Source organism: Dermacentor andersoni, chromosome 3 (genome assembly GCF_023375885.2).
Source record: "Dermacentor andersoni chromosome 3, qqDerAnde1_hic_scaffold, whole genome shotgun sequence".
Classification (NCBI taxonomy): domain Eukaryota; kingdom Metazoa; phylum Arthropoda; class Arachnida; order Ixodida; family Ixodidae; genus Dermacentor; species Dermacentor andersoni.
The window spans coordinates 112653191-112663133 of NC_092816.1; the positions used below are offsets into that span (position 1 = coordinate 112653191).

At 43.5% G+C, this 9943-nt stretch overlaps 1 protein-coding gene across 1 annotated transcript; it reads right to left on the bottom strand.

Moving 5' to 3' along the window:
* Nucleotides 1-1408: 1408 nt before the first annotated feature.
* On the bottom strand, nt 1409-8181 carry LOC126540267 (uncharacterized). The gene is made up of 3 exons (XM_050187070.2): nt 8104-8181; nt 4109-4210; nt 1409-1866 (listed from the first exon to the last, which is right to left on the bottom strand). Exons 1-3 carry the CDS (start codon nt 8171-8173, stop codon nt 1505-1507), a joined length of 534 nt encoding a protein of 177 aa, XP_050043027.1. The 5' UTR covers nt 8174-8181; the 3' UTR covers nt 1409-1504.
* Nucleotides 8182-9943: the final 1762 nt, after the last annotated feature.

Genomic DNA, 9943 nt, shown 5'->3' on the forward strand with positions numbered 1-9943 from the left:
GATGAGTTTTCGTGGTTACGACAAATGAGATGAGTGCCACAAGTCTGATTACACAAATTTGATTATCATCCATCTCTTGTACTTAAAGGGCCATCACACCAATTTCGTAGCTTGAATTCTGGGGCTGTAAGTTAAAGTTTAGGTGTCAAAGAGCAAGCTGGCAAAATTTGAGCGCCTCAGTACGGTATATATTTAGTATTTGAATAGTTCTTACATCCCAATTGAACCCTACGTCATTTCGGCAACGCCAGGCGGTGATAAAATCGAATCACACCGCCAGCAACGTCTCCCTCCGAGTAACGAAGCCAATCTCGGAAGCCATGATTGCACGAGACGGAAATGCGTTATGATTGCCATGCGTCGTCAGCCATCACCTTGAAATAGTGCGCGCGAAATAGTTTCTGCAGGCGTTGTCGTGCTTGTGCTGCTTTCATTGCGCGAGGAAAATAATTGCGGGCAAGAAAGAACAGCGACACCTTCGCTGCGGCAGTGGGTACCAAAACTTGCGTTGCAAGACGTCCGGTGCGCTTTCGGGCTTCTTCAGAACAGGTGACCGAAGGTTAGCCCCGAACTTACTGACGTTACAAAAGGCATGCCAAAATGGCAGTCACTCTTGGTGGGAGGCACAGAGTTTCGTACAATAGTTACTAGAAGGAACTCTGGAGCTACGCTCGTTCAGTCCTCATGGAATTAGCCTTCATGAATTAGCCTCCTGGTCTAGGAAATAAATTCATGTGATCTTCGTGCTTCTGACTTAAGACGTCATTGTGGCTTCGTGTATTGGGCTTTATCCGCCTTGATTGCCCTAATTTTCACAGCAATCTATATTATTGTTTTTAATGCAGAAGGCATTAAGTCTCTGTGAACTCGCACAATCACTGTTAATTGCAGTGTCTGTTTACCCATGCATCCGTGGCGTAATGGTTTCAATATCGGGATTCTGTGCTCGAGGCTATGTTGTCCAAATAGTGCTAGCGGACAATTTAATGATGTCTATTAATTTATAAGGCAGTACTTTGTTGAAAATGATCAGTTGCTTGCAAAATCACGAAGCCGTGTGAAGCTAGAAGGACGAAGTTTCGTGAAAAACACGTACTAAGCATCCTTTGCCATACTGGCTGAACAGCCCTGCTTACAGCTGTCACAGACACGAGTGCTACAGTTCCTTCTAGTATTTGTACGAACCTCTATTGTGGGAGCGGCTTGAAGGCACTGTTCGAAAATTGATATTTTCAGTATTAATGTGAGTCGGTAGCGCAGGTTTTTTACCTGTAAATAACCATATCGAACCCTTTCTTCGAACCCTTTCTCATCTATGAATAGTTCTACAACCATGTCCTGGTCCCTTCTAACGCATGTTCTTACCCTTCTGCACTTTGTCGCGTACATTTAGGTAGGCAGATAAATGGGGCAGTTGGTCTTTATGTACACACTAAAGTACGACATCAGTGACATAGCTGAACTGGATCTTGTCATTGCAGCCGAGGTCCCATAAAAATACGAGTCAGGCAGCCTGATCGCTTCTGTCGGCGGGCTCCTCTGCCCCTTCTTCCGCTGCTTCAGCTGGCTCCTCTGGTTCCGCCTCCTCTGCTGACTCCTCTGCGTCATCCTCTACTTGTTCATCTTCATTCTCCTCTACTGGGTCATCTTCCTGCTCATTTGATGGATTATCTGCCTCCCCTTCTGGTGTATTATCTTCATCATCCCCTGGGGATGGTGGTGCTGGTGGCTGTGACGATGGCGGATCCTGAGCTGTTGCCTCACCGAGGCCATCTTTGAGCTTATCGGCGTCCAAAGAAACCACACCGGTAAGAGGATTTGCACTGCCAACTACTTTGTTTTTTCCACTGCCATCAGTCAGGACCACTGCAAGTTAGAACGAAAAAGAAACCAAAGCAAATGGGATTCCCGCGGACGTTTGCATCAATGAAGAAATTTTGTCCCTACATTTCCTAGCGCGCTGCGTCATGCACGTATTAATAAATGGAAAGAATGAGACCACAATTGCTGTTTTACTGCTAGAACATACCTTGCGAGTGTTAGCCAGCACCACCTCTCACAAACCTAGGCGGCGGATATGGAACATCCTTTCTACCACAGGCGTCACGAGTACGTGATCTTTTTTGGGTGAAGGAAACAAGGTGAGGGACAATAAACCCACACATGCTATCTGAAGGCATCAATGTGGCTGGATTCGAGACCCTCGTTATATAATGTAGAGGATAATATAATGTAAGAGGATAATGTGATGTAAGAGGATAATAAGAACTGCTAGGCTACGATCGCAGCAGAGCGACTGCTATAGACGTCGCCTCCTAGACAACGCGTACTCTAAGCCAGTACTGCAGTTTCCACTTGAGAACGTCATCCACGATTTTATATAATTGAAATACACGTTTATGCCACAGGGCAAGCTCAGCGAAAAAAAAAATCGATTGTGGGATACACTCGAGGCAAATCTGTCCGCCCGTTGCCAAGGATGCAGAATCTCTGAACTTTGCAAAATGTATTTTTCGTCATTTTATAAAGCCTCCCGGGAAATCGTCACTGGCGTATTTTATTACACGTGAATGTATATGGCTAAGCCACCACACTCTCGTGAAGATCAAAGAACTTACTTTTTCTGATTCATACTTACCAAGGAGAAAGAAAGCTGAATCACGAAGTATACGCAGGTCCGTGCAAACGCACGCTCACATTTGTTATTTTTGTTGTTTTCTTTTTTTTATACACCTACTTTCTTAGGTGGTTAAGCTTTGCGTTGTTAGTAGGGCTTCCGTTGTCACTTTTCCTTGTACCTACGTTTCCTTCTGCGCTCCGAAAGTTTTAACGCATACAAACTCGCCCAGTATTTCAAACAATCCGCCACTCAATGAATTGATCAATCGATCACTCAATCAATCAATCAATCAATCAATCAATCAATCAATCAATCAATCAATCAATCAATCAATCAATCAATCAATCAATACTGCGGGAAATGCACAGCCACAGGCATGTTCCCGAAATCTTCTTCATTTTAGAAACCACATTGTACTAAATTCGAGGGAACACGGAGTTCTTACTCGCGCCCATTTGAGAAGCTTAGTGACATGAATCATAGGTCACTGTTTTGGGTATGATTTCGTTTTATCTGGCAATGAGCAGCAACAGCAAGTCAAATTTCATATGAAGGAGCTAAGAACCATCGAAACGCACAATATTTGTCACATCACGCACTTAACGCCGCAAAGTTGTTACATCGTGCTCTGGCGTTGGTGCCATGCTGGCAAGCAGCGGAAGGTAGTTGGTAGCAGGCAGAAATAAAAACCAAAAATACCGCCAGAATTTCTACCTTTCTAGTGCGAAATATCGCATCAAATTTTCATTTCAGGTAAGGTATCCCAATGGAGCTGCTGCGGAAAATTGGCCATTTGTGACATTGACGGTCTATTGATTGCAACGCTAATTAGTTAACACTGCAGACGGGCTAGATGGTGCATTGCAGATCAATGGAAAATAAGCGCACAGGAAGACACGCACGAACAGCCGAGAAATTAAGACACAGGACAGGCGCAGGACACAGGACAGACAGAAGACAGGCACAGGACTAGCGCCTGCCCTGTGTCTTTCTAGGCTGTTCGTGTGTGCCTTCCTGTGCGCTTATTTTGCGTCGATACGCTTATCAGTATTTACGTTCTTACTTCCGCTCATAACAACTCTTCGTAATGTTGTTCGAAAATGAATATCAAAACTGACGTAACTATTGCAGCAGGCGGTACATTTGAAACTCTTTCTGTCGATGGAAGTGACCACTTAAAGTAACAGATGGTAAGCCATGAATAGAATATGAGAAGAATAATCCTCTCAAGTACCAACCATACCACATTACTTTGGACCTCTCTAAATTCGTTAACGAGATTCAACCAGATTTCCTTGGCTTAAGCACTGCTGCAATGCCTTTTTCCAACTTAAAAAGAAAACATCAGACACTGATACACCATGCGTAATTTCTGGCTATGGTACTAAACCCCATAGCAGTCGTTAGTTCTTGATTTACTAATTGATTATAACCGCAATATTGAAACTAACTTGTGCAAGCAGAGCAGCGTGGTATTTCTAGGCATACCTGGAGGAGGGTTCTGGGCGACATTACCGCCTGCTGAAGGTATGCCACTAGAAGGAGGCTTTGGCATGAATGGCACTACTCCCGGCAGCAAAACCACGGCGCCTGCGTGGAAACAAAAGAAAAAGACATGTAGGATAGCCCTCGTTTTTTTTTTTTTTTCTATTTGACATCAGCTGGCAAGGGAAACATATAGACATTCTGTGTGAATGTTGCAGATGTTTTCTTGACCGTGTAATTCTCAGGATAGTGATTCGAGATGACGAGGGTGATAGGTGAAGTGATCCATTTATGTATAGATAGTTCACACGCACAAAGCATACACATGTACGCATGTAATAGGTAACCGGAGTCTCGGTGACAGTAGTGTAAGCAAACCGAGCTAAACAAGAAGTACCTTTCTTGTGAGCGAAGCGCTATCAACGCTACATCAACGTTCAAGTACGTGTTGCAGCTGAAAGGAATTGTTGCGTAAGTTGAAATGACATTTTGGAATAACTGTTGAGGACGCTTAGTCTTTGCAATCTCATCAAACGCGCTTTAAGTCACCACACGCATTACGCGTAGCGATCTCGTCGATGCCTCGGATGCGGAGAGCAACTAAAGCGACATCTAGTAATATATGCTTCGGTCCGGGTTCACCTGACAGAGTGAGCACACGGCCCACCTTGCATGCGCACTTGGCAGAGTCGGCTGTACAGAACTTTTGGAACAATCCAGCAACGGGCATCTCTTTAATCGTCGCCCCCGCCACGCAAGAAGCCTTGAGGGAAAAGTTTCCAGGAAGTAAACACACATTAACAATTACTTGCGTACTACGAGAGCCCTTGCGAGGTTGTTGTGAAATGACAAAACCCGTAAATAATTACCAAACGTTGAACGTTCCGTGGTGTAAATAGGTGCTGGACAGCGCGGTAGCCGCTGGAGCACCTTTACAAGTTTTGAAGCGGTCCCCTTGAAAAATTTGGGGTCTCTATGAATACTCCATCATCAGGTATAGTATGCACATGGAAATGCTGGAGGGCATTTAGGTGTTCGTGTTAACCTGGTACTGTTGTCACGTATGTGTGTGCCAAGAATGAATTTTTATTGTTCTTGAGCCACCGCCAATGCACCACTGAAGTGCGCCGCGTTCCGAAACGGCGGCGACTCGGACTAGAGTCATCGAATAATAAGCTTTCTTTTCCTTCTTCATTAAGCTTGTATATAATATTTGAATTATGTATTTAAGGACCGAGTCAGGCTCACACTTTGCTTGTTTTAGCCAGTTTATTATTGTTCAACTTAAATATCAACACGAGCGATCTCAGATCTTTATGAGATATTGCTATATTGCTATGAGGCTGGGCAGGCTAAGAAAATTTCGCTTGCACAGCCAATAATAAACCTACTGCAACGTAAATTGGAGAAGTCAGCCTTCGTGCGTCTTTAGACGATGATGGCGACAGCTGCATTGTCGAGGACACATTCTGTCGATCAGCCGCAGAGCATCACTGACATCTCAAATTAGCTGAGCCGTGGCTATCTTTGTGCAGGATATGCACGCCCGAATCAAGTCTAGTGACGCTGAGAGCGCATTGTGATAAATCCAAACCATGCTTATACGGCACCATCATTCATTCCAGGCGCAGCAGCAGCTATATATCCAAGTCTACAGCTTATCATGAACTGAATGGGAACTTTAAAGTACGACTGGTAAGGAAAAATTGTCGTGCACCTGACTGTACACAAAGCTACAAAAGAAACCGATACGTTTTGTCAGAAAGAAAGCCTTACAGTTGAAAATCAAACCTCCTGGGCCTCGCTCTGTAACCTGCTAACCTTCTGCTTAGCTCAGAAGACCAAGCCACCACCTCGTAAAAGTGTTGGTCCCGTATTCGACCCCGGAACAGCACTAATTGTTCTTTCTCTGCGAAGTTTTCTTTTTTCTGAGAAACCTGTATGAGTTCTTTTTTTCTCGGTACGGTCAGCTAAATGATAATCTTTTCTAATCATGAACCTGCCTTTCTCCATCTTGCACGCTTCCGCAGAACTGGCTTGCCTTAAAATGCAATTATTAGGCCTACCTTGTATTCCCTCCTTGTGTTCCGCACCTTTTGTTAAAGGCCAAGTAGCGCCTCTAACATCTTACCTCCGAGCAGAATTCCAGAGGACTAACAAAAACGCTCCGGCACGTGATTTTCAACCATAGCTTGGCTGAATCTACCAAGTCAGTGAAAGTCGGCGTACCCTGACGTTCTTCTAAAGCAGTGCACTTCGCAGTTATCAGTGGCTTTGCACTTTTCGAATGGAACTTTCCGACACCAGTCCGCTTCTTTTTAGCCTTATTGGAGACACTGGTAAATATGATTTGGCCAAAGGCTTATGCAGGGCAGCACGATTGGAACTAATAACGCCTGGTGTTTTCTCGCCCATGTGAGGTACTAATTCCTGGCGGGAACAGAAAGCAACTAGCTTGATTGACTTATATTTTACTTGCCCGTTTATTGTTTATTTACTGTTTTGTTTACATTAATTGTCTAGGCGTTTTATATATTGGCAACGAATATGACGTTCGCAAACTTTTGCAGTGTATAGGCCTCTTGGAAGGAAAGCGACATGAGTGTCTCCATGCTGGAGAGTTGACTTTGGCAAGTTCTGGTGAAACAAGCTACACGGAACAGGTGCAAGAGGTTTCAATACACGTTTGGCACAGACCGAGAAGGAACCGATGACGGCGCCGCAATGTAGCATCGAGATCGCGTCTTATGTTACAAGCTATATGCGATAACATTGAGAGCAGGAACGGTAAAAGGCAAACGTAACTAGTACTTCATATCACAAAGAAGTGCGTCATTCAAAAATAGAGTGCTGGGCGAGATGTAAGTGATTCAAGATATACAGGAAAAAAAGCACAGGCAAACAACTGAAACAACGCGAGCACTCATGGTGCTTCACAGTAAAGTGGGATTGATTGATTGATTGATTGATTGATTGATTGATTGATTGATTGATTGATTGATTGATTGATTGATTGATTGATTGATTGATTGATTGATTGATATGATTGATTGATTGGTGTCATATCAAGACAAGGTTTATAAACGATGCAGCTGTGTAGGACTCGGTATGGAGTTCCACTTCTCTGGCATATTTAAAGTGCAGCTGAATCTTAACAACCTCGTGAGTGCCATTTTTAGCGCACAATACAATGCCACTGCGCAGCTGGACAAAACGTTGTGACCCCGTGCTCAGCTGTACCAGGTATATCTACTCAATCAGCTACCACTGAGGGACAAAAAATATTCATTCGCACATAACTGTAGGGGCTGGAAGTACTTATTGTTTTACTGTTGACGTAGATTAAGCATAACAGATTCCCAAATTTTCACAACTGTTATCATTCTTTATGTTTTTCGTTCTCAGGTTAAGCTGGCTGTGTATCCTTTCAAAGCTGTGACAGGATCCCCTACGAAACGCTTGGAAGAGTAAGAAAATAAGAGGGCCCATATTCACAAAACGTTATTTTAGTTCGTGAGAACAAAATCAGATAAAAGTGATTTGCGATCATATATTAAGATATTTGGCTTTGCTGAGTGGTTGACTACGCTAGCAGTGCTAGTGGCCACAAATAGTGGCTAGCGCTCCCTATGGCCGTTTCTTGACTACACGTACTAACCAGTTTACGGCATCAATGAAACAAGTTAAGGCTGACTAGAAGCATTCTATTCAGCGTTAAAGTGCCTAACGACATTTAAGACATGAACCGACCTATACATTCCTCTATTACGAAACCAAAACGTCTGTTTGATATGGCTAGCTTCCTCAATGCTTAAATTACATGCTTATTGGAACAAAAATAAACGAAAAGCCTCTGTCACAGAAGTGCGACAAAACAACGATAAAAAATCTTGAGCAACAATTCGGAGCTCTTCCTCAAACAATTACGCTAGTAATTTACTTATATCGCATGCTGTATACTGCTTTAATCAGAAGGAAATAAAACTGTTTTTCCTCACCCATGGTTGTATGAGCTTGTAGAAACAAGAGGAACACTGGGAGAAGTCCGCGGGACGTCATCATCGTCATATATTTATTATTGCCACTCTGAAAACACAAGAATAATGTTCAGCCGTCAGTTGGCTAACGTTTATTCAGTGCACATATCTAAAGCTGAAAGGTTTTAGCTGATACTTCGGGCAGCACCCGTTGCGGCGCTGTTTCAAATGGCTGGACAGCAACTATAAAATAAATTATCACATCTGAATCGAAATAACAAATTACATGAAACCGAAGTACAGTTGAAGTAGTAAAACGAAAAAAAAGTAGGCATATAAGCAGAGCCAAATGACAATGCCGCAAAAAGCCACTGATCTTGTGGGTGTAAAGTGGTGCTAAAGATAGTTTTGTCATACGTTCGGTGGTATAGGGAGTAGAAAGTAACAGTACAAAGACGGTTGAAGCGGCAGGAGAATTGGTAGCTGGGCGAGTTTTTATCTGTCACTGTCCCTTGTCGTTGGCATTGTTCACTTTCCGACTGAAACGGGACTACTTGTAAAAATGGAAGGACGAGAAGAGAGACGCGTCGCACCGCAGCGCACCGTTCCACGGTATACGCTCGACAACGCGCCGCAGTGTATGCAAGCAAAAATGCAACTTCTGTAGTTTTTCGGGCCTAAAAATCCTTATGAATGCAAGCACATAAGAGAGACAAACTCCATAAATAGTGCAACCCGAGAGAACGCGGTGTGTTCCTTCAAATTGTAGCAGCAGAAGCATTTGGTAGTATTAAAAACTGGATGCACACTAGGTTTCACAATTTGCATACAGGTACTTTTGGCACGGCGATTCTTTAAGCTACAAAGTTAAGAAATACGAACCTAGTGTCAATGTGATTTTCTCGCTGTACTATCAACACAAAATTAAGCGCACGTGCCACAGAAATGGCGCTATTCAAAAGCGGCATGCACTTCGCAGCTTTCATGCACAAGCTTGGTTGACCTCCCGGCATTCTGGTCTCTAACTTCTATGGGATCCGGCGCCAACGGGTGAAAGTTGCATATTGAGGAACCTATGGACGTGAGTGGGAACCGTGAGCTATTTTTCTTTGTAAGTGTCAACCAGTTTCACGAGTTAAGCAACTGAAGCGGCCTATCGTTTCTGTTGTGAAGAGAGCAGCGACTGTGCCCATTCCTCTTTTCACAAAATGGTGCTGCAGGTTTGCACACACCGTGCAATATTTCTTCAGTATCGGATACAGGAACATAGCGTTCAGTTCATACAAATTCCCCGTGACTATATATACAAACAAAATGCGAAAAATAAACATGAGCAGAGCTTCGAAGACGAAAAATTGAAGGAAATTGTATGAAGACTTACATAAATGTTACAGCACTCTGTTTTTTAGACATAAAGAAACTTTTTTTTTTACCTTTAGTGACTCCACCTGAAAAATAAGTGGGTAAGAAACAACGCCAGTTCAGAATCTGCACTTCCCAGATCAACCTATACTTGCAGGGAAGCATTAAGCGGCCTTTATGGGGAGCATAGCGTCAGCTCGTTCTCTTAGCAGCAGGTGCGCTTAGGATACCCAGATCTACTGGTCTGTATTATGCAATACTCTCAAAACATCTGTGGTGACGAGTCCCTGCTTGCCAGCTCTCAGAATGAGCAGAAGGCACACAGCTTCATTCCAGACGAGAAAATATTTCCCCACAGTGCTTCAGGCCAAACCATATACTGAAACGCTCATGTTACGTCCCTAACATAAAAAATGCCAGGATAATATTGGCAAAGAAAAACACAGAAAGCATTTCTGGCACTTACATACCACGTTCAGTGCGTCGAAAGTGAAAACGT

Coding starts and splice junctions, on each gene's coding strand:
- LOC126540267 (XM_050187070.2), bottom strand. CDS start 8,173: ATGACGATGATGACGTCCCGCGGACTTCTCCCAGTGTTCCTCTTGTTT. Junction 4,211..8,103: donor ACAAGCTCATACAACCATGG/GTGAGGAAAAAC, acceptor GTTTCCACGCAG/GCGCCGTGGTTTTGCTGCCG. Junction 1,867..4,108: donor CGCCCAGAACCCTCCTCCAG/GTATGCCTAGAA, acceptor TCTAACTTGCAG/TGGTCCTGACTGATGGCAGT.